Raw genomic sequence first — 26300 nt, 5'->3', positions numbered from 1 at the left:
CAAAAACATGGAGGGGTAGAATGTAATATTTGTAACTGGTCGTTAAGCAACCATGAATCATTTAATCTATTCTTTATATTTTCATCTCTTTATTCTGTAATGAAAAGTGCTTATCCCATTATCATCTTTATTTCTGTAAACTCCATTTATTTACTTTCATAGCCTCATATATGTACATGTACATGGTATTTGTTACAGGAACAATTTTGACATAAACAAATTACAAAGTTAGTGTCCATATTTTCAGGACACGATAAATGACTTGAATTTAGCTAGAAGGTTTTTGTTTTCTAAGAAAATCCAGTTTTTAACACACTTATGCTTAATACTCACACTATCAGCCCACTTGTAAACTTTTGCATTTAACCGATTTGAGCTCATTATAGTCAATCTACACCACAAACGAATAATACTTTTCCACTGTTTATATCAAAAATAGGTGGTATTCCTAAGTCTCTCGTAACTGCAGCATTTGGTGCATATTTTCGTACTCCGAGAAAAAAATCTAAAAGCCCTATTATGTATAGAGTTAATACAGGAATATGTTTGTTGACCCCATATACCTGCTCCGTATTCTATTATAGGACAAACCAATCTTTCATACAATTTTACAAATACAACGAAACAAACACCACCTAAAACAATCGTTTTACAAAAATCATCAACTTCGAATTACAATGAAGTTTGACTAAAAACCCCAAAAAAAGTATCATAAAGTCAAAATAATTAACATATAAAAAAATACACACAAAAAAGAAAGAAATACAAAGTTTTGTTTTAAATCCTACAAAAACAAACAATTATATAACACGGCAAACAAAAAGGTGGAAGCCGTGTATTTGTTATGTTTCTTTATTTCTGCATGGATCAGTGTTTTTATTACCTGGTTAATTACTGGCACGTGTCGTCGGACAAAACCTTTGATGACAGAAAAAATCAAAATTACGGCTTAACTACAATTTCTAATGACTAAAAAATCAGATACATTATCTTCATGAAAAACAGCGTCCGATGGTATCTTTTTTACATTCATAGCACCATCCCATCATAGGCTTAGTGCACTTTCTTGAGCTTAGTGCACCAAAGCGGCCTAGGTGGTGTTTAGACGCTCCCCAATATACCGTCGTATATTACAAAATTAAGAATGGAAATGGGGAATGTGTAAAAGAGACAAAAACCCGACTATAGACAGGTTTTTTCGATTATCCCCCTTAGTTAGAGACGCGACTCCTAGGTGTCGTCGTAAACAGCGCCGCCATTACAACCGTGAAAAAATTGTAAACAAGCCTTTATTGCCAATCGATCTTAACGAAGAAATCAACATAATGTCATCAGTAGCAAAAGAATGGAAACCTCCGGGTGTTGATAAAGTCAAAACATGGATTGACGACATGCGTGTATGGCCAAATATGATGTACGGAGATATTTACAACTTTCTTGTGGAGTCAAAAGCAGTTGATGGTCAACAAATGAAAAACTTTAAAAGCCTTCAAAGCTTTAACTATTTTCAAAGTGGAAACGTAGGTGTTACAACGCATCATATTAACAATGATAAGACAATTATGTTCAAAGGGGAAGTTCGATCGTCTCAAACAGTCTCAAGAACAAATGACGTATTTGTACTTTGTAATGAAGATGGCTCAATAGTAAACGGGTGGTGTTCGTGTATGGCTGGTCAAGGTCATACATGTAGTCATGTTGGGGCTGTTTTGTGGAAAATTGAGCATGCCGTGAGAAATAATTTGACAGGTGTAGCATGCACGGATGAAAATGCAAAATGGAATCGTGGAACAACGAGAAATGTGGAACCAAAACCCCTATTGAACATTATTTTTAAAAAACCAAAAGCAGGGGAAGATATAATGGACAGTGAGGAAGATAATAACATACCAGGTAGTCGGGATACACCCATGTATACATTGGATAGAGAGTTTAAGGAAGCAGTTAACAATTCCAAACTACTGCCTTTATACAACATCAAAGGAACGACGGCAAGCAAAAGTTTTACATGTAAACCTTTCACTAAGGATATAATTCAAGAAGATCACGGCGATCATACAGCCTTAGACTCATGCGTAAAGTGTTCTAACTTCGTAAATAAGTACATTTCTCTGACTCTTGCTAAGATTCAGGAGTTACATATGAACACCAAAGGACAGAGTGGAAGTGTGTTGTGGAAAGATGCCAGAAAAATACGCCTTACAGCTAGCAGTGCTAGCAAAGTTCCAATAAAGGAAACCACAGATTGCTCTGCATTTATCAGGGAACATTTGTACCCGAAGTTTACAGGAAATAAGTTTACAAGATATGGCAATGAGCAAGAACCTATCGCGAAAAAATATTTACAGTCTGAGGGCCATAACGTTGTTGATCATGGGATGTATGTGTCATTGACAGAAAATTGGCTATCAGCTAGTCCGGATGGCATAATAAATGGGGACACTATACTGGAAGTGAAATGCCCATTTCCTATTGCCAACAAATGGAATTGTTTAGACGAACTAATTGCCAATACGAAATATGATGTCGAAAAAAATGGTGAGGGGATTTATGTTTTGAAGAAAAAAGGGAGCAGAGCCTACTTTATGCAAATTCAACTAACAATGTTTTGTACCGGGTTACATAAAGCTAAAATTTTTATTTGGAGAAGTCCAGATGATAACATTCTTATTGATATAGCTTTCGATCAAGAGTATGTTCAGCAACTAGTTCAACGATTAAGGACGTTCTATTCTAATTAAATGCTGAACAGAATAGTCGATGAGATTGACAATGATCGGCTTGTACTAAGCAGAATATTTAGAAATTTTATGAAGTAATTAAAATTGCACAAGCTGATTAAATGATTTCTATTCTTTCGTTTAATTAAACTTAGGTTAAACCTTAAGCTTTCTCATGTTCATTTTAAGTTCTGACACTTCCTTTTTTAAAATATGGCAAATATAAACATAATGTTGATATTTTATCGTATGTTTTTCTTTGTTGTGATGTTATGCTATTGTTTCAGAAAAAGGGAGAAGGTTTGGATCCATTAAAACGTTTAATCCCGCTGCAAATGTTTGCACCTGTCCTAAGTCAGGAATCTGATGTACAGTAGTTGTCGTTTGTTTATGTAATATATACGTGTTTCTCGTTTCTCGTTTTGTTTATATAGATTAGACCGTTGGTTTTCCCGTTTGAATGGTTTTACACTAGTAATTTTGGGGCCCTTTATAGCTTGTTGTTCGGTGTGAGCTAAGGCTCCGTGTTGAAGGCCGTACTTTAACCTATAATGGTTTACTTTTTAAATTGTTATTTGTATGGAGAGTTGTCTCATTGGCACTCACACCACATCTTCCTATATCTATAAAACAGAATCATGTTGGAGTCAATTAGAACCGATTTATGTATGTACTGTACATGTGTACATTTGAATCATTTAACCATGTTAACACTGACAAACAAATGTAAAGAATAATAAAATTGTTTTATTTTTATTTATTTTTTTACTGTAATCAGTTGTCATGGTTGTAGTGCATGTATATGTACAGGTGTGATTGCCAATAAGACAACTTCTATAAGTATCGACAAAAAAAGCAAAACAACAATGTTAATTATATAACCAGTTTATATGTACATGCACAAAATGTACAAATGTATGTCACCAGTCCTCAACAATGAGCCCCCCCCCCCCCCTTATTTACTGGTGTGGTGTTATTGTCAATAAGACTATAATTATATGTATCAACAAAAAAAGCAAAACAACAATGTAAACAAATATACATGTACAAATGTATGTCACCTTGATAAACAGTCTTCAATAATGAGCCCCCCGGGAAAAGCATACTTTTAAAAAAAAAATTGTAAAGCTACATGTTGTATAAACTGATGAATTGTCCTGTATTATTCAACTTACTTTATAGATCATGTAGATATTTGATAGACGTTTATGTGTGCACAAATAGTTCACAAAGATTGATCCAGAGAAAGCATACATGAACCATGCTTTTGGCCTCCCCTTTTTAACTTTATATATAATATATATTTTTTGAAAGAGAAACTCATTCATGCACTATTTAGTTTAGTAAATATTATGCCTACACTTGTATACATAAATGTTTATACATGTATCCGACTGGTATAACACATAATGATGATTGATTGTTATTTAATGTCCAGTGGCAAATATCAATTGAATACACTATAAGGTGTTAAGGTACATAACAGAATTGTACACAAGAGACCAAGTCAAAATATACTACATGTATCTGAATAAAGAACTTAAATTTCAGCAAATTCATCAGGTTCTCTTATTAAGTCTGATCTTAAGTTCACAAGGGCTGAACATACAAGAAGAATGTCATCAAAGTTTTTCAAGGAGGACACTGGAACAGTACTACTTAGAATTTTGAAAACTTTAAGTCTACGAATCGCACGCTCCACGTGAATTCTAACTCTTGCTATACGCCTGGTTGTTGTTAAATCCTCATTACTAAGTTGTGGTTTGCATTTTGTAAAGGCTGGAATATTTAGTTTGACTCTGAGTGGGAAAAGTAAATCATCAATTGTGAAACCCCTATCTGCCATTACCTCGTCTCCTGGCAAAAGATACTGACAAAAGCCACTTTTTTCTACTATGAATTTATCACTTGCCCTACCTCCAAAAGCCCGAGATATAAACATTATATGTCCATGAGGTGCAATGCCAACAAGATATTTTGCAGTATTATGTGACTTGTAGTTACTATAAGTCTCTGACCTACTCTTAAGATTTGTTGGTCTCTGTATAAATGTCTCAGCACAATCAATTATCACAGTTGTACGAGGATAATTTTCCCGAAAAGATTCGGGAATACAAGCTCGAATTGTTTCTCGTGGAAGCCAAACAACCAAGCCTTTAAGTTGTTCAGCAAGAACTGGCATCCAAGAATTAAATAATTTGCATGCCAAACTTTTTGAAATACCAAAGCGACGTCCTAAATCATCAAATATCAAATGAAGTTTTAACCTCATCAGTACAAGCAAAAGCTGATCTGCAATATCTAGTTGAAAATTGAATTGATTGTCTTCACGTAGTAATTCCACTAAAGTAAAAAAAACTTCCTTGGTTACACCAGTATATAATAAGGCGTCACTGTCAGTCACAATGTTCGTATTTGCTGACATGGTCCCCCCTTCTATTTTACTCTGAACACCTTTCTCCTCAGTCAATAAAAGTTTTGTCTGAGTTGATGTTGTCTGAATGTCTGACCATTTTTCAGAATAAGGATGGTCGTTATAAATAAGATAGTCCGTCTCATCATACTGGGTAGATTTAGTAACAGTTTCAGGGAAAGCTACATTAAAACTACATGTAGCCTCGGGATACGTTTCATTGTCATCATTTACAGAAATGTCTAGAGCTTCAAAACCAGTAGAGTCCGACACATTATCGTCACCAGAATTATTCTCATAACTTAATTTTAGCTTTTTCACAGCCGTTTCACGACGTGCTAACTTGCGTCTGCCGGGTGTAACTTTACTGTCATAACCAAGTTTTAATTTTGGATACGGATTTCTTTTTGTCGGCGCACCATCAAGAAAATGTTCAGAACATACATAAACATGTTTTGGCAAAGTTTTTCTGTTAATTGCTTTTATCCACTCGAGTTTTGTTAATTCGTCAGAAGGCATCATATGAAACTTGTATGGGATCAAACAAGGACAGTCATTGTGCAACTCGTTGTGTAATTCACACATTGATTTTTTCCACATCTGGAGTTTTCTACGATTATTTGTACAACTATTAACTGCACACGAATTGCCTCCACCTTTTTTATAACTTTCGGCGCTTTCCATAGTAAAATAAATTAATAAATGAAAGAAATATAAATGTAAACAGAAAATCGATAATGTTTTGATCAATGCACGTGCTTTATTTTTCACGGTTGTAATGGCTGACCGGTCACGTGAGAGGTTAATGGATGCGCCCACGTTTTCTAGGTCAGTTGTAGATAAACCCGTCTATAGAGCAGACAAAAGAGGACGGCCTATATTACGGGTCTTCAATGTAGCGAGAAACTCATGCGTATACATACATGCATTATTGTATGCACATGCTTGGACTTATAGATGCATATATATACGTGTACAAGTCCAAATTGTGTTATAACGTATTTCTTATAAAAATACAGGAACATTTTAATGCTAATCCAAACGCACGGGGGTCAATATCTGCAAATCTTCCGGTAATTACAAGTTGTCATTTAAAAAAAAAGTGAAATTATAGTGTATTTTAACAAAAAAATAATTATGGATGAATAGATAAATTTATTTTAAAGAATTCCAATCCCTTAAAACGAGGCACCATCATATATACTTATAAAACAGCTCAAATTCTAATCACTGAAGAGACATGTATTATCGAAATGCGCATCTGGTACAAGAAAATTCGTACCGTTAATTGTATTCTATATTAACCAGTGACACGTGTCCTAATTTTTAAGAAAAGGGATAGAAAAAGTATGAATAAAAAATAACCGGTTTTTTAAAACTATATTTTCAAAATGCACTGCATAATTTAAACCGCTTTAATGCGGGGTTCACACATTGCCGATTATTGCTCCCGTTTGAGATCAGACAGCAATACGACACGAAAAGTGAAAAAAGTCGGATTAGTATCCTCAATTATCTGGAATGTCCTATCATTGTCTGAACACAGTCGTGTTAGTTCGTAACAGATTCTTACGGGTCGGGAAGGGTCCGCATAGTTCGGCAAAGCACCCCGACAGTTAGGTGCGTCCCGTAACATTCGGGACAACTCAGCCGATTTTATCTAGTCGGATTACAATCGTGGCTATGTCGTGACAGATTCTGCTGTATCGGATCGAATTCCGAACAATGTCTTGTGTATTCTGGACGGTGTCTTGTGGAACGGGAATGATCTGGAGTAATTTTTCATATTTGTTTTTCTGCCGATTGAGTCCAGATTGCATCCAGATCTTGTCGATTGGGAACCGTTTTTTGCCGAAACCGTTCCGAAACAGTCCCGTTATTAATACGAAATTAATCAATGATACCCACGTCAGAGTTCCGATAATTACAGAATACAATACGACTGAGACCAGACAAAGCCGTTTGCAATGCGATAGAGCGAACCGTGATAGGATTACGTTCCGTCAGTACCTGATCATCCCGAATATGCCGAGAGTTTTCTAACGGATATCTTCCGTCAGCGTCGGTTCACTGTCTGGTCACTGTCTGATCTCTGTCGGATTACGTTCGGTAGAGTCGGGACGAAGTCGTGACATACTCGGTCGAATTTTACCTGGCGAAAAATACAAATCGGGTTAGAAGCGGATTCAGAACGGGATTGTCGGTACTAATTCGCTTAGAAACGGTTGAATATCGTCGCTTCCTGAACACTATCTGATTGTTGTCGCGATCAAATTATTTTTTTTTACAAATTTTGATTTAAGTTTGAATTTCCATCCACGATTCACAGGATCTTGATCAGACTTTTGATAAATTTTAATCGGGAATGGTCCTGTCGAGGACGGTAGTAAAAGTCGTGAATGTGTGACCCCAGCTTAAGGTGTTTCATTTTATTTTATGTTTGTGCGTATACGGAAAAATGATAGCAAGTTAAACTTCAATGTTCATGACTTACAAGTATTATATTTCTTGTAAAATTGATAGATGAGCGGTTTTCACAAATACCGAACAAAAGAATGTAGCGTAAACGTCAATTAATGGACAAGCAACCCAACGAGAAAAATATAATTTCAGAGGCATCTACATGTACATGTATAACTAGTTTTGAGTTAGAGAAATCATTCAACATGTTCAATGCCATGCTTACGATTCATTTCAGATTTGTGCGTTTTTTTCGATTTACGAATAAGTCAATAAGATACAAAAAAGTACGATGAAAGGGAAAAGGTTGGTGCGTCGATAAAAATTTCATGGATGCACTTGATAGTTGTAAAATTTCAAGTCTTTAAATAACATCCATTTGTAGAACTGATTATTTCGATCCTTCAAATATATGTAGAATAATAATAAAAAAAATATATTATTAAGTCTCTTTCATATAAATACTGTAGATTTGTATTTGATCATCGATTGCAAACATAACGTTCAGTGAGAAATATTTCATGTATTCGTACAGAGAACAAATCAACTTCTTTCAGAATACAATTGATTGGTTATTGAAGTAAATGATTTGCGACAGAATAAGTGAAACTTGGCCAGCAGCTTACCTCTCAAATAAAGAAATATAAAAAAGGTAGAGTTAATTCTGTATTTCACTCATACTGCACTCAAGCACTTTTTACAGTCAATACCGAAAATATGAAATACATCGATTTAAATTATGTACACAATAAATAATTTCTGTGTAGTTTTCCGTGTCTACATTTACATACGAGTACAATATAGTAAACTGTATAATTTGTGTATGTATTTGATCCTTTGAGCTGTATATTTTCTTACGGAATAAAGAATTATTATAGTAAAACAGAAAAAAGAGAAACGGTAAATATACAGGAATACATAAAGTTTTGTAAATAGTTGCAAAGGACCACACGTAACTTACATGCCACGAGTTTTCATAGAACTTGGCAATTTTTGAAACGCATGTATATGCGATAAAGATCTAGTGCATTTGAGCAAATCAAAATCATGTTATACATATCTAACTATTTTATTTTCAACAGATTCACAAGTTTTGCATTTTTAAACCGCGTGTGCATATATATTTTAATGTTTTTTATTTTAATTCCTTATATATGAACATGTCACGTGTATTATTCGGGCGCCCTATTATTCATTCGCTTGATTAAATTGTGAAACATGCGACTTTACTAAGACTGTACGCATTTAAAGTTTGAAACAAAAAACTGCAATTGGCGCAAATTGATTCTGCCCAAACGATAGATACATCGAGGTCGTTTTGCTTGAGTGATTTACCTGTAAAAAGCCCGGGTCTCATCCATGTTTAAAACGAATTAATGCATGTTTGAAATAGCTTAACAGGGGCGTGGCCTATTAGTTTGACGCAACTAACCACTAACTTGATTTCAATTGATCGACTGCAGAGAAATCTATTTGACTGGCGTTAAAATGAATTGATATGAATTGAAATGAATTAAATATAATTTTTAATTTTTGTCAATCTTTATCAAATAACGATCAATCTCATTTAAACAACACGTTTTTGTCCGATCAAGTTAAATTCGGGTTACTAGTGCTTCTACGACGAAATTTGTTTTACATGCACACGTATAAAAATTGCGGTTTTTATCCAACGCAATCATAGGTTTGAACGTAGTTTTCAAATTGTTAAATGAGTGCCAATGAGACAATTATCCATCCAAGTTACAATGTATAAAAGTAAACCATTATAGGTCAAATTACGGTCTTCAACACGGACAGCCATCTTTAAAGGGCCCCAAAATAACTAGACTAAGTATTAAAACCATTCAAACGGGAAAACCATCGGTCTTATCTATATAAACTAGAGACTCCAAGGAGCGTATGTTGCTCACCATATATTTATATTTACCATTGATGCATGATATTATGCAACCATTAATGTTTTGATTTACTTTCAGAGATATTATTTCTAGCCGTGGCGTTGTCAGTTTGTTTTCGATCTATAAGTTTGATGATGTCTGGTATCTTTCGTCCCTTTTTGTTATATATATATATTTGAATTCATTGGTTTGTCTATTTTGCGTCATGTCGGCTAACAAATTGGACGATGTTATTCTAATTATGTAGATACTTGTAATGTATCATAATGAAAACAGCTATGGAGGAACTTAATAAATAAATTATCGTCTCGAAATTGCGATAATATACAATTAGGAAAACTATGTATATAAGTTTTACAAAGTCAAAATCAAAAGGTAGCTTTTTTAATTTGTCGAAATACAAAATTAATTCAACGTATCTATATTCATTTTGTATCAGTACCGTGAATAAATATCGTATTGCGCGACATTTGGTGATGGGCGACATACATTTTCCCTTCTTTTGTAATGATCTGCAAAACATGTTTTCTTTTTATGTGACGTCACAGGAATGGTCGCCTTTTTTTTATGAAGTCACAAAGGGAATTTCAGAGGAAAGCAAGAAAAGTAGAAAATTTTGACCAATAGTAAACTGAGAACAAAAAAGTAAGTGACTTTTCACAGCAACTTCAAAAAGTTGAACATAATTTAACAGGTATGATCAACGAAGTGAAAACTGACGTGCATGTATTGAAAACAAAATACGATGAATCACAATTAGAAATAACCACTTTAAGACGAGACTTCACAGAGTTGGAACAGGGTGCTGCAGGTATGGATCTGCAAATACAAGCAATTGAAGGTGAAAAATTACAAAAACAAAAATATGAGCTTCAAACCCAGATGAATGAATTGAAGGATCAGGTAACATTGCTTGAAAAGCACGAAAGAAAATATAATGTTATGATTTATGGTATTGATGACAGTAAGGCAGACGAGAATATCTATTCTGTTGCTCGTCAGTTGTTTAGCGAAAATCTAAAAATTGAACAGAGAAAAGCAAATGCCATTCCGATTGCTAATGCTCACCGTGTACCAACAAGGGGTAGTGGACCCAAACCAATTATCGTTCGATTTATCCACTATGGAGATAAACAACTCATTATGTCCAGTGCCCACAATTTGAAAGGTAGTCAAATTCGTATTTTAGATGATCTACCGATATCCATGAAAGAGGAAAGATTCCTTCTATCTCACGTAGCCTACAAAATACGCAAAAAAGAAAAATTGCAAACACGTATTCGAGATGTCGGGGCACATATGACACTTGAAACCCGGAAAAATAGAGGAGAACCATGGAGTGCAAGAGAATGATAAGCAATACATAACAATATACACTTTCTTATTTTTGTTTAAATGTATATATATATATATATACAAAATTGTACTTGTACAACAATAAGCCATGGCCATAGTTATATATATAGGTTGTTGTGACCTACATTTTTGTATTTGTGAGAAACTACAGAACTTTATAGGCAGATGTAGATATCTGTTTTATTACATATATAACTTATAAGATAATTCTTAATATCAAACTATACACTTACTCTGAGAAAAAAAAAATTACAGTAATTTAGCTAAATGATTGTTTTTAAAATGCATGTATAACCTTTTTCTTTATCATATTTTCACAGAAATCATTATTAAATTGATACCAAATTGTAAGTATAGAACTGGGAATTTCATATCAGCTTTATTATCTATTTATGCAAATATTTTATTTTTGTTTTTTTTTTTTTGTTTATTTATTTTTTGCTTTTTATTACTTTAGTTTTGCTTGCTCTCTATGCTTTCTTGCCTGATTGCCTGCGATATATTGGCAGACACATATAAATGTACATGCTAATTCTGCTTTATATATATACTCATTTTCCAACTTGCTGTGTTGAAATTTTTGCCTTTGTTATTCATTTATATGTTTATTCTCTGCTGCTTATATAGTTATTTATAATTTTGCCCTTGCTAGTTATTTAGTTTTATTCTAAACTGCTATAATGTGCTTAAGGCTGTGGTTGCTATATGCTTTACTTTATTTAATCAAATGCAGACTGACACAAATGAGTTGAAGTTAGAATATGTAAAGTACAGACCACTTTTAAAGTGATGTTTATTTCAAATTAAGAATTAAGAATGAGACACTTGTTTAAAATTATCTTTCCTTCTTTGTATTGATGGTACATGTACATTATAATGAAATGACCTTACTGTAGTAAGCTTTGCACAATCTTTGCTGAAACTAACTAACTCATTAATATGATAAGCATACACACACTCAGGATGTGCAGTCTGTGTTCGATTGTTAGATAGTTTTGTTAGTTTTTAAGATATATTGATGATGCATTATTTTGATTTACACTGTGATACAAAAGTATTGCTACATATATATATAGTGATACTACATTTGAAGTCAGTCAGAGTTCTTAATTTTTTGAAATCGTCTCTCAACTACGCACTGTTTTTATTAAACAAGAAATATTAACATTTAGATAAATCTTATATATTAAAAGTTACATCTCATAAAGAATATTGATCTTTAATTGTACAAATGTATCAGAGATATAATGAGTATAAAACATCTCTGCCTTGTAAATAGACATAGGATCATATAAATCTGTATATTTGACATGGGAGTTTTAATACATAGATACAAAGGACAAACATAGAAATTCCAATATCTACATGTAGTCATTTGAACAACTCTGACAGTCTTGAAATATTGTACATAATAGGCTTATTTCGATTATATATAGTTCATTTAACTAAAACTGTTTTCAAAAAGAATGAACGCGTTAGACAGACAACATCTTATGATAAAAATATTGACAAATCTGACTGGATCAGATTTGAAGGCAGAACAATGGACAATTGTATACTTGTGCTTCTTGTGTGATCTTTTCTTTTTTGCCATAACCACATATAATGGAAAAGTGTCTTTGTGTGTTGGAAAGAATGACAGTAAGGAAATTAAATGTAATATGAAATTATAGGAATGAAATAATCTTTCAAAATATGTACATAACATGAACTATACAGATATTCACTGTTGGGTTTGCTCAAATTAAATTTCCATCTGAATCCAATGTATTTAATAAAATTTATTCTGAGTTATCTCCCTTAGACCATTTAGAGTGAATATCCTATACAACAACAGTGAATGTCTCAGAGTGCAGATTTAGTATTTGATTTTAGTGTTGGACTCTGTCTTGCTATTGTATTTTATGCTTTCATATATATGTATTTTATTGTAAATTACAAATATGTCTTAAGGTTTCACAGATCTGGAAAAACTATACAGTTTTAAAGGAAAAGAATTTTAAAAGTCCCTTGATTTCACAAATTTCATGGTATATTCATGTATACTCACTCATCATTAGAGTTATAAATATTGATAAAGCTAAATGCATGCATGAAGGGTGATATTCTTAAAATAATTTCTTATAATTGTCAAGGTCTTTATACAAAGGAGAAACGGAGAGATGTTTTGAACTATTTAAAGTCAAAGAATTTTAATATATACTGTCTTCAGGACACACATTTTACAGAACAAGATGAATTAAACATTAAAAATCAGTGGAAGGGAGAATGCCTTTTCAATTCATTTACATCCAATCAGAGAGGTGTGGCCATCTTTTTTTAATGAAAACTTTGATCTTCAAATTCACAAAGTTAAAAAAGATGAGGGTGGAAATCTTCTTGGATTGGACATTACAATTGAAGAACAAAGAATTACCTTAGTAAATATTTATGGGCCAAATGTAGACACTCCTTGCTTTTATCAAAAGGTGGCAGACATTATTGAGGAATTTGATAACCAATCTTGTATTCTTTGTGGTGATTTTAACCTCATTCAAAGTTTTAATCTTGACACCCATAATTATGTTAATATCAACAACCCAAAGTCTAGAGAAAAAGTATTACAGCTAATGGAAGACTTTAATCTAGTTGATCCATTTAGAGAATTATACCCCAATTTGAGAAGATTTACTTGGAGGAAAAAAAAAACCTTTAAACAATCTCGTTTAGATTTTTTTCTGATTTCTGATAATATTTTTCACTTTGTTAGCGATGTTAAAATTGATAATAGTTACAGGTCTGATCATTCACCTGTGGTCTTTTCTTTCAAGATTAATGAATTTATAAAAGGCAGAGGCCTTTGGAAGTTTAATAATTCCCTTCTTCATGATACTGACTATGTTAAAGAGATAAAAAAAACCTCATAAGTATAGTAAAAGAACAATATGCTGTCAAGATATATAGAGATGAAAATTTACAAAATATTGACAACTCTGAAATTGAATTTACTGTTGATGACCAGTTATTTTTAGAAACTTTACTCACAGAAATACGCGGTAAAACTATTTCATATGCCTCTTATAAAAAAAAAGGCGAGTATAAAAATTGAAAATGAAATTATTTCAAAATTAAAACAATTAGAAGAAAATGCTCTAACAGTAGAAAATCTGGAAGAGATTGATCAGAAAAAAGCAGAACTTAAAATTTATAGACAAAAGAAGATTCAGGGACAATATGTTAGGTCAAGAAGTCAGTGGATTGAAGAAGGAGAAAAACCTACCAATTTTTTTTTAAATCTAGAGACTAGAAATTATATAAATAAGACTATTCAAAAACTTACTTTAGAAAATGGTGTTATAGTGGAAGAACAAAAAGAAATCTTAAATCAGACAAAGATGTTTTATGAAAAACTTTATAGAAAACAAGATTGTTTGAAAAAGGTTGATTTAACACGGGACTTTTGTTATGACGAGATACCGAAGCTTAGCGAGGATGAAAAGCAGTTATTGGAGGGAAATATTATTTTTTCTGAATTAACTGCAGCATTAAAGAGGATGAAAAATAACAAAAGTCCGGGGTCTGATGGTTTCACTGCAGAATTTTTCAAATTTTTTTGGATTGATATTGGTAAATTTGTCCTTAGATCTATAAATTTTGGATATGGGAAGGGCCAAATGTCTGTCACCCAGAGGCAGGGAGTGATTACATGTATTCCAAAAGATGGTAAACCAAAACAATTTCTTAAAAATTGGAGACCAATTACTCTACTAAATTCTACATATAAATTGGCATCAAGCTGTATAGCAGAGAGAATAAAATCTGTTTTGTCAAAATTAATAAGTTCGGATCAAACTGGTTTTGTTCCAGGTAGATATATAGGCGAAAATTGTCGTTTAATATATGATATTTTACATTTTACTGAAGAAAATAATATTCCAGGAATTCTCTTGCTGATTGATTTTGAGAAGGCATTCGATTCCATATCGTGGTCATTTCTTTATGATACATTAAGATATTTTAATTTTGGTGAATCCGTTATATCCTGGGTTAAAACCTTCTATAACAATATAACAGCTGCGGTGACTCAAAACTGTTGTCTGTCAGAATTCTTCACTATAGAGAGAGGCTGTAGACAGGGAAATCCTTTATCCCCTTATATTTTCTTGCTATGTGCAGAAATATTAGGCATTTTGGTAAGAAATAGTAGGGAGATAAAGGGTATTACTATAGATGATACAGAATTTGTACTTTCTCAATATGCGGATGATACATCATTGATATTAGATGGCTCGCCAGAATCGCTCGATGCATCTCTTCGTGTTCTCCAATTGTATGCTGAAATCTCGGGACTTAAGATTCATATAGAAAAAACAAGTGTTATTTGGATAGGTAGCAAAAACATAGCCAGGATCAAATTTGTGTCAAGTGGGGATTGAAATGGGGCTCCAGTACATTTAAGTTGCTTGGAATTACGTTTTCAGTCGACCTAGATAGAATGATTAATTTAAATTATAGGCCAGTTTTAGATAATATAGACAACACTTTGAAAAAATGGTCAAAACAGTATCTCACCCCCTTTGGAAAGAATACCATTTTAAAAACTTTGGTCATAGCTAAATTAAATCATCTGTTTCTATCTATCCCTAGTCCAGATGAGAATATGTTACGTAATTTAACAAATAAAATGTATGCTTTTATATGGGATAATAAACCAGATAAGGTCAAGCGAGATCTTTTATGTCAAGATTATTATAAGGGTGGTTTAAAAATGCTAAATTTAAAAGCTTTTATACAGGGACTAAAACTTACATGGGTAAGACGTCTGTATAATTCGAACTCAAAGTGGGTGAGATTAGTCTCTATTGTGGAGCAAATAAATTTTATTGAAATAAGTTATATTGGGCCTATTAAAAGGTCAACAAATAAATTTTGGCAAGAGGTTTTTGATGCTTGGAAAACCCTTAATCAAATTAGAAAACCAAGATGTATTGATGAAATTCTATCGTATTCTTTATGGGAGGTAGAAAATTTTAAAATTGGTGGTTCAAGAGTCTACTATAAAAACTGGGCAAATGCGGGAATTTGGACAGTACAAGATTTGTTAGATGACCAGGGCAAAGTTATGTCATTTCAAAATTTCCAACAATTATATCAATTTAGGCCAAATATTTTACATTATTATGGAATAGCGCACTCGCTTAATGAGTGGTTAAACACGATTAATATTGAAATAAATGAGAAAAAAATTCATGCAATACTACCTTTTAACATAAGTATCTTTTTTGAATCAAAAAAAGGTTCAAGGGAAATGTACAAAGTATTGAATGAAAAATATGTTACATTTGCTGCAAAGGAAAAATGGGAGAACCATCTTAATATGACTGGTATTAACTGGAAAAAAATACACACTTCGTGTACAAAATATAGTAAAAGCACTAAGCTTTGCTGGTTCCAATATAGAACTATCCATAGAATTTTGGGAACTAATTCACTACTTTACAAGATGAAAATAAATAGCAGTAACATATGTACATTTTGTAAAGAAGGACCAGAGACCATAGAACATTTATTTTGGAGCTGTCCGATGGTTGCCAGTCTCTGGCATGCACTTAACATCTGGATTTTTGAAATGACAAGTATTGAACTGCCTTTGAATATTATGATTATTTTATTTGGTATCTACGAAAATGTTAAATTGAATTTTGTTAAAAATAAGATTATTCTACTTTCAAAATACTACATTTACAGAACAAAACTACAAGAAGTTTTGCCAAACCTAAATGCTTTAAAAAACTATTTAAAGGAACACTTGAATTTAGAAAAATACATTTCATTTAAAAACCTCTCTGTAGAGGAATATAACAAATACTGGAGTCCCTGGGCCCCTATCATAGAATAAATAATAAATGTTAAAATTTGATTGAAACACCACTTATGTATATTGCAAGAACACATAAGATTTCAATGTTATAAGAAATTTATTTATTTTCAACCTATTATTGCACCATCATATTTATTCAATTGTTGTTTTATTATTTAATACTTCCTTTGTGTGAAAATGTCATTCTGTATACCTTTGTTCATACATGTTGTGCTAATCTATTTGTTACAATAAAGAAAATTCATCATAAAAAAAAAACTGAGAACAATCGGACCACACGTTTATTAAATAAAAAAAAATCAAAAGGTTATGTAAAAGATAAATCGAGTAAGAATTAAAGAAAAATATATATACATAAATGATTAACCTGCATCGCCTGAATAGCCACTTATGTGAAGTCTGTACTTGTCCGATGCACCGTCAATTTTGAAATTCTTGAAATTAGCATATCTTTTGTTTTCGTCCCAGTCTTCTAGATTTATTCTTAACTCGTGTGTTCCAATTGAGGTCAGTAATGCAATCATCTTGTTACCTGTTTAGTAAAACAATTATTATGCAGATTAAAGCTACATTTTGTTTACCATACACCTAATGAATACGTGTCCGCATTTTGACGTCATTTAAGCAAATATCTTGTCTAGTGTTGCATATTCCGAAAAGTAATACGTTCTATCGGAATTACATGTATTGTGGTTCTTGAAAAGAGTTGGTTTAATCAAATGAATTATTTTACAAGAGTGGCTCACTATGGACACGTTGAACGTATTGGCATAAATAAATCAAAACAACAATTTCTTCCCATCGAACAAATTTTATATTTCATATTTGTAATGTAATGTTTTGTCTTTCTGGAATGTAATATTTTCTACTAGTTACAGACGCACCAATCTGTCAGAAATACATCACTGTATTGGGTTTTTTTTAATCACACAATTCTAATAAAAAAGAAATAAATATAAGATTACCTAACCAAAACTCTCCGTTTAAATCACCAAATCCGTTTTCGTAGTCTTCCCAATTTCTGTAGAATTCTGTTGTGCCGTTAAAGCGTTTTTGTATAACCTAAAAGTACGTATTGTATATAGATTATTACGTTTGTAGTATGTCTTTTTGAAAAGACAAAATTAAAAGTAAATACCGTATATAATTGGCATCAAAATGGATGATCAGTACATTTAGTTGTTCTCAACTATAGCATACACGTTGCACTTTGTAAATACAAATGATTCACAAACCACGTCTTTTTTGTGTAGATAGATGATATTTTGATATTTTGTTTAGTTTACCTACTGGTTTCAAGATATGATCTCCAGGTTAAAGCTCATAGGGACGGGAAGACCCAGAGTAAAGAGAGGGGTAACGCAGAATGTTAGTACAAGTTGAACTCCTATAATTTGTAGAATATCAGTGTTGAAAGTATGTCGTAAAACCCTATCCGAAATTACTTGTGCAATAGAAAAGGTGCACATGAACTTTTCTTTTCCTGGATATTATTGGTACGAATCTTTTCTGTAATAGTGACATTGTTTTAGTCGTAAAATGTGTACATATGGGAAATAGCATTGTCTATCATTGTCTATATTTACAAAAGTGCAACATAGGCAATATTATGGAAAATGGTAAAATGAGATTATGGTATTGCACTGGTTTTTTTAACTTTTGTGGGACTTCAAATAAAAAATGTATAAGTACTTTTCCCAAAGTTATATTGTATATCGTTGTCGCCAAGCCAGTGTTTACTGTTACAATAATTATTGTTATTCAAAAATGTAAAAAATATAAGCAACATTTTTTCCAGAAAATAAAATTATTCATACCGTCCAATTCCCATCTTCACATCGCAGCTTATATGTGTTTAGATTGAGCGGTGAAATTGTATATATACCAGATTTTGCATCCGTAATATCTTCGCACTCTTTGAATGTTGGAAAATATAAAAACATGTCGTGTTGGTAAAATTATATTGTATATGCAGTCAGATTCTCATTCATATGATACTGTATAGTTTATCATATATTTTTATTCAAGGTTGCTAATGTGCAGCTAAGAGATATCTAAAACTACATATCAGCAATTGACGAAGAACTCTAGTTATTACATACAATTACAAACCAGTTCCTCTTATTTATTAAACTTATCACTTTTCGACGATCTTCATTAATCTATTCACTGGTTATGTATCATTCGCTCAAATTATATATTGAACACAAAAGGGGGGGGGGGGGGTAATCTACTTGATTCAATTAACATTTCAATGATGTACTAAGGTGACATTATAATAATAATTGAAAATTGTTCCCATCAGTCAGAAGATTATTAGTTAAAGAACAAAAAAAGCTAAACATATTGATAGGCTTTGAAGCTCATTTTCCAGATATTTAATATTATTTTTAGATTGCGGGAAAAGGTTGACTCGGACTTTTATCTTAAATTTACATTGGTATTATTTGGGTCTCAAATCTAAAGAAAAGACATCTAGAATCTGCTTAAATTTTGGCAATAATTGACTGTTATAAGCTATAAAAATCTTATATACAAAAGAAACAAAAATGGGGGTTATGGGGAAAAACTATTTGACCCTGTTTACCAGGAAAAACAAAGGAGTCCGAACATTTGACAAATATTCCTTAACCTCACATTAGTACATCCTTAAACATGAAAAATACACACAACAAATGTGGACATTAACAGATTAATATGAAATATTTTCATTTTCCGAACGTACATAGAGACCATATCTACGTGAATTATATTCATTATTTCCCCCATGTAATTCTTCGAAAGATGTGTTTTATTTTATTTTACTTGTTCTCCCTAATTGCAATGCCTAAGGCTGAAGGTCAATAATTGTCATAGTGTATGTCTTTATAAAACGTAATTCATTTTCAATTTAAGTGCACGAAACTCTTACACATTTTGATGTCGTTGTGTGGTGTTGAATTGCTTATCCAATCAAATTAATTATGTGACGTAAATATGAGAAAAAAAATACCTTCAACGTTTAAATATTGTTTATTGGCGAAAACAACGTAGCGTATTTTTTTATACCTAAATCTATTTAGAAAGAATCAACACAACTTACATGTATGTGAACACAAAACTTGTTAATTTTAATACGTCCGGAGCATTTTTTTCTGGAGTGGTTTTCTTCAAAAACATTCGAAGCCAAAACAGTTGAAGAGCCTTATGACAAAAAAGAATATAAAACAACTGGCCAACGCCGTCTAAGATAAATTTTGCCTCAGAAAGTTGAAACCTTAATTTCTTAATTATTTTTTGAATATATAAACATAAATTGAAAAATAAATTTATAATAAAATTTAGAAAGGAACTGGGGAATGTGTCAACGACGAAGTGACAAATGAGTTGATTATACCCTTGGGAAGTAATTGTTTTCCGTTCGTGAAATCGACAGGTATTCACAAAATGTCTTTAAGTAAATACAAAAAAGTCAAGTGCGCATGCATTAAAACGCATAAAAAAGACATACCAGATAGTTCCGAAATAAAGCTTTTAATCGTCTTATTTAACTCCTCTTTTATATCATTTGTCATGAGATGAAACGAATGGTTGGATCGTTCTTGCTGTTGAAGGAAATTAGATTGTAACAGTTCCAGGGCGTCTTCTCTTTTGCTGTGGGATTCGCTGAATTGGTTCATTTTAAATGATATTGATTCTAAAATATTTTTGACTTTACTTTCAGTCTCAGTTTGAATATTTTCAACAGTTGCCTGTAAGGAATCGTTCAATCGTTGCTGCTCTTGGAGCAGAGTTGAATGTAATACTTCCAAGGCATTTTCACTTCTTTTCTCGTATTCCCCAAGTTTAGTTGATAATGAATCTAAAACACTTTTGACTTTAACCTCCGACTGACGATATATATTATCAACAGTTTCCTTGAATGAATCATTTAGTCCTATTTTCATCTGTTTAAACCGGTCCTGCTCTTTCAGGAAAGAAGACTGTCGCAGGTCAAGGGCATTTTCACTTTTATTCTCGAATTCTTCTATTATTCGATTAATTGATAAGGAATCTGTAACACTTTTGACTTTACTCTCCGACTGAAGGTACATATTCTCAACAGTTTTCTGGACGGAATCATTTAGTCTTATCTGTTCCTGTTTAAACTGTTCCTGTTCTTGTTGGAAAGAAGACCGTAGTAGTTCAAGGACTTTTTCTCGTCTATTCTGTGATTCGCTGTATTCTTCAATTTTATATGATAATAAATCTAACGCACTTTTGACTTTACGTTCCGATTTGCGATATATATTTTCGACAGTTTCGTGGAATGAACCATTTAAACGTGTTTGCTCGTGGTGTAGTATATCCCGCATTGATTCTAAAAATGTTTCAGTCTGCTTCTTGGCATTATCAATTTTATCAAGGTTTGTTGGAATCGAATCTTCCCAAGATTTTATTTTTGCTTCATACATTTCCATCTTAAGTTCTAGACGAATAAGTTTTTCCAATACTTTTTCTTCAAAATGATATTTGGAACATTGTAGTGATGATTCAAAAGGGGATCCAATTGAACTAGCACAGCAACCAACGTAAAAAACACAAAAGCAAATAGCCCAAACTAAGGCCATTGTGGCTATATATCTATCCTTTACATACGTGCAATTGTTTGTGGTAATTGTGTACAGAACAATTGATACATTTCATTTGTCTAGACACAGAGCTGACCCCGATTCAATTGGTATAAGTGAAGTACGAAGAAACAGAAAAGACGTTTATCAAATTCCGAAGTAAATTAGAAATGTATCGTTTTATTTATTTCGATAGCATCTGTTGCATACCTATTTATTAAAACGGGTATGCAGGAATGTTACCACTAATTAGTTTAAGCATATTAGATATCACATTAAATGTATACCTAACACTACATGCTTAGATATGTGTACGTGCTGTTATTTGTTTATTTTTGTTTCACGCCAAATCTATAATTGTTAAAATTCTTAAGCTTGTCTATGATTGTCAAAATTTCATATTATGCAAGTCTGTTTGTGTGTCACTGGTAACAAAAACATGCATTCTTTCTTCTTTATAGTTTGTCTGTTAAAAACACAATAATATAATGTCCAATTCTAAAGTTTGAACCATTATATTTTACATATGTCTTTTCAGTTTGTATTTTGAACAATTTAAATTATCATGAACAATGATAATATATAGGACACTTATTTACAAATGCATGATTGTGGAATCGAAAAATAATTGAATTTTAATTTCCCTTTAGAATATTTTACCGTTTATTTAGTTATCCTGTCGTTATCCTTACAGATAATGTTTTGTGTTACTCATGTAATCTTATGCGTAACTCGGGTCGGCTATTGTTCAGATATAATTGTTATGAGAACGAAAACCTACTAGAGTAAGGTCAATAAGTTGTTTCTTGGCTTGTCACCGTCCTACTTATCAGTTATCAATTTTCTATCTTGCATCAAATAAAGGCAACAGTAGTCTACCGATGTTCAAAAATGGTAAATATATGGACAAAAAGCAAAATCGGGGAAACAAACTAAAACTTAGGGAAACGCATTAAATATAAGAGGAGAACAACGACACAACATTCAAATGTAGCACACATAGCAACGGACTAAGCATTAGACAAAATCCGATGAGAATAACCAATATAACATCAAAACCAAATACATGAATTTGGGATAGACAAGTACCGTGACACGTCTCATAGTAATGTGAACATCAACATACTAATAAACATAATGCTTATATTGGGCGTTGGTGGATTATTTTTTCATAGAAAATCCTAACATATCTTCTTAGATTTGTAAGATATATATACTAGTCAACAAAAGTAAAGATACTCAAGTTTGAACTCCAATTTATCATTTCTCTTCCCCAGTTACACAAGGAGTCATGTTTGGCAGAATAGTCAGAACTGGTAATAACTTAAAAATAATCTTGTCAACGACATGATCAAGATGTATATTGTGTCTCCTAATGATAATTGTATATTGTTTTTAACGGCGCAATATTTTAGTTTGTGTCATATAAGTAGGAGAGTTACTTAATTTTTGGTGGGGTTCGTGTTGTTTATTCTTTAGTTTTCTATGTTGTGTCATGTTTACTATTGTTTTTCTGTTTGTCTTTTTCATTTTTAGCCATGGCGTTGTCAGTTTGTTTTTGATTTATGAGTTTGACTGTCCCTTTGGTATCTTTCGTCCCTCTTTTAATTCATGATAGTAGTATGTCAATCATATATATTCAATACTTGTATCCTCCTGTAATATCCACAATAAAATTCACATTCTTAATATTTTATTTTATGAACTCTTTCCCCACACAAACATAGACTTTTCACTGCGTGTAGTCAAAACCTGTTTTAAACTACATGATTTAAGCTACATGAAAACAGTAATTTTTATCAATCGGAACATAATTGAAGTGAAGTTTACAATATGTATTTAATTTTTACAAAAAATAAAATCACAAAAATACTGAACTAAGAGGAAAATCTAATCGGAAAGTCCATAATCACATGGCAAAATCAAATGACAAAACACATCAACAACGAATGGACAACAACTGTCATATTCCTGACTTGGTACAGGCATTTTCAAATGTAGAAAATGGTGGATTCAACCTGGTTTTATTGCGCTTACCCTCTCATTTTGATGACAGTCTCGTCAAATTCTGTTATATTTACAATGATGTGTGAACTAAACAGACATAATAAATAAAATTGTCAAAATATGGGTACAGCAGTCATCATCGTGTAACAATTTTATAAGGAACAATTTTAACAGAACACAAAAACTCAAAAGTTTGGATCTGCACCTTGGGTCGCAATTTGAAATTGAATAAATTCACTAGAAATGATTCGAACATTATAATGTCCTTCCCTTTCACCATATTATCAAGGTGCAATTCAAATATATTCTATGCAATGTAAAATATTCAATGTTCTTGTTTTATTTGAACAATTGGACCTTTCATATACTTGCTTGTATACGAGTAAAAGTCTGCTGATTCACTTATTTGTGTAGGTGCTACATTTTTCGATGAAATGGCGGATACATTTGATAAACTTCTTTCTGACAGTTGTAAAAACATAAGACAACCTCATTCTACATGCATTACACATCATTACACGTTTCATAATTATAACAACGGCAAATTCATATAATGCCATTACAGCTCGTGCACATTTTGATACGCAATCGGATAGTGGTTTAAACCAAAGGAACAATTCATCAAAAATGATTATTATAAAAAAAAAACGAAAGGCTTGTGTACAGTTTTTCAGCGACACAATTAAGATTGTTTTGTTGATGCTTGTATCACATCACATATGTTAATGTAAATAAAACATGAGATTAGGTTATCGGTAAATAGTTTTTCATTATTTTCACTGTCATTTACTTAAGCGAGAAATACCATACTTGTATTACATCAAGAAACTGGATTTATAAATGCAAGAGTTGTTGCTCTTTAGATAGTCAATTATGTTTTCTCTTGTAGCAGAATTTATGAAACAGTTGAATTATCGTGCATTATAATATATAAACAGCAATAAAACATTTAGCTTTTTTATTGTTTTTGTTTGTTTTAGATTTTTTTCATTTTGAATGCGAATTCATAACAGTGCAATGTGTTCCTTACGAACAATATGTTATTCAAAATGATGAATCAAACATTCCCACGTACAGTCGATCATAGATACATAACATTAAGCAACATATATAACATATTAAAAGATCTAAATAATGATAATTAGGTTTCTATAAATAACGTCACATTTTTACTTCAATCGAAATATTTCAAGATTATAACATCTCCTTTTCCATATTGGATCTGATATCAATCCATGACTCCTACATTAGCATCAGAGGCTAGGCATGGACTCGAATGGATCGAAAGATGATACTTTAGTCCATATTGAAGAGTATATGTTAACATCTATTTACTATTAAAACATTTGTTATACATGTATATACAAAGGCTTCAAAATGGTAAAAATGAAATTAATTCGTCGAAAAAGATTGTGCACTATTGTCTTCATCAAAACTCTTCTTTTATTACGAAGCTAAAAGTCAATTTAAAATTCTGGTACTTATTTCCTTCTGGTAGTTTTCATAATTTTTTTAACCAATTAATTTTGATCGACATTGACAAAAGTACGATCGTCCTCGTCCGTTATTCTTGTTAGAACGGCTTAACGACCCGGATAGAAATAAGAATAATCACTCAAAACAATTCTCTCTGTCTTGGTAGGGCGCCATGATAACATTTGGCTAGCAATACAGCAATGTAATATTGTTGGTTTTGTTATCAAATTAAACTTTGCATACAACTCCCTTTGCCTTTCCAAATAACTGAAGTTAGTAATGTGTCTACAGTCATTTGTGACACACTCGTTGAACGACGATCTACATAGTCGCCATTTATGTGACTGTTACTTTTATAAATGTAAACCATAACTTTGTAGACTTACAAAGTCCTACAAATATCATGTAAATGGCATTATATTTTTATCTAGTGTACAAATAATGATAAGCCGCTTTTTTTTTATTAATGATGGCATCTGCAAAGGCGAAGGTCGAAATCCTGTAAACATTGTTGAGATCCGATGTAATGTTGCCTGTCTGACTATACAAATGTATGACTACTAGAATGTGCCCCTTAAATATAGTATCCAACGTGTTGACGGGGTTATAGAAATATGTTTTATTCTATCGTTCGGTAGTAAAACCCTTGTGTCAGTGCGGTGTCCTTTTAAATATTTAAAATTATGGCATAAGATCCAATGCCGTGTGTAGACAGTTCATTGCTGCACGAATAACTCTTGCAACAATTCTCTTAAGTATTTGCTATATGTTGTGTGCTGTTAGGCAAAACCTCTGTCGGTGTCCATCATAACCTAATTTTTAGTGATCACCCGCATTTTCCGCCCTTCATTCTAATAAACTTCTTCTTAATAGGACCTATAGATTGAATGACATATGCTTGAAATGCTTGCCACGGCACGTGAATATAATTTATTGCAATTAAACAATCTGAAATACAAATGATTGATGCAATCAATCAATCAATTTTACATGCTACTCTTCATAAAATATGATACCATTGATATTAGATATAAATTAGTAAAAATAAAAGCATTTGTTTTATTACAATTTATTGCTTAAGCTATAATAATAATTATCCAGTCATGCATATTTTTAATTTTGGGAATTTGTTTGATAATCGTTTTGGTCCAATCGACTACCTTAACCTTGTTATCTATTTGTTGGCAGGAAGGGTTGCGATAGCAGGAATTTAGTAATGTGTTTATTTGCAATTTGAATATGAATTATCAATAATATCAAAACTTTTAAAAAACTGATATTAAAAATATATCGAGTTATTGCCCTTTCGTCAGTATTCTTCATTCTGAGCAGATCATCACAAACAGTCTTGTTATATATAAACCAACGCAATTTATTATAAATGACCATATCACAATGGAATACAGAATAAAGAACCGATACTAGTACTTTTGTGTAATATATATAAAAAATCAAAAATAAACATCATCAAATCCACTAGATAGATATGTGTTCACTTCTTTCGTGCACGTTACAGCC

The 26300-nt window shown here is 32.1% G+C and overlaps 3 protein-coding genes across 3 annotated transcripts in view; 1 reads left to right on the top strand and 2 right to left on the bottom strand.

Moving 5' to 3' along the window:
- The window catches only part of LOC139500187 (fibrinogen gamma-B chain-like), a 54761-nt gene extending 33612 nt beyond the window's left edge, over positions 1 to 21149 (bottom strand). The window contains exons 1-4 of the mRNA XM_071288925.1: positions 20201 to 21149; positions 18528 to 18625; positions 17676 to 17772; positions 17078 to 17242 (exon numbers count right to left, since the gene is read on the bottom strand). Coding sequence (XP_071145026.1) covers positions 17078 to 17242; positions 17676 to 17772; positions 18528 to 18625; positions 20201 to 21149 — 1309 coding nt within the window. The remainder of the gene's footprint in view (positions 1 to 17077; positions 17243 to 17675; positions 17773 to 18527; positions 18626 to 20200) is intronic.
- On the top strand, positions 1190 to 2932 carry LOC139501410 (uncharacterized). The gene has a single exon (XM_071290463.1). The coding sequence runs from the start codon at positions 1326 to 1328 to the stop codon at positions 2739 to 2741; it is 1416 nt and encodes a 471-aa protein (XP_071146564.1). The 5' UTR covers positions 1190 to 1325; the 3' UTR covers positions 2742 to 2932.
- LOC139501688 (uncharacterized) lies at positions 3957 to 5977 on the bottom strand. The gene has a single exon (XM_071290836.1). It carries the CDS (start codon positions 5815 to 5817, stop codon positions 4261 to 4263), a length of 1557 nt encoding a protein of 518 aa, XP_071146937.1. The 5' UTR covers positions 5818 to 5977; the 3' UTR covers positions 3957 to 4260.
- Positions 21150 to 26300: the final 5151 nt, after the last annotated feature.

This window comes from Mytilus edulis, chromosome 13 (assembly GCF_963676685.1).
Source record: "Mytilus edulis chromosome 13, xbMytEdul2.2, whole genome shotgun sequence".
In the NCBI taxonomy this organism is placed as follows: domain Eukaryota; kingdom Metazoa; phylum Mollusca; class Bivalvia; order Mytilida; family Mytilidae; genus Mytilus; species Mytilus edulis.
This window is presented reverse-complemented; position numbering and strand designations above follow the sequence as displayed.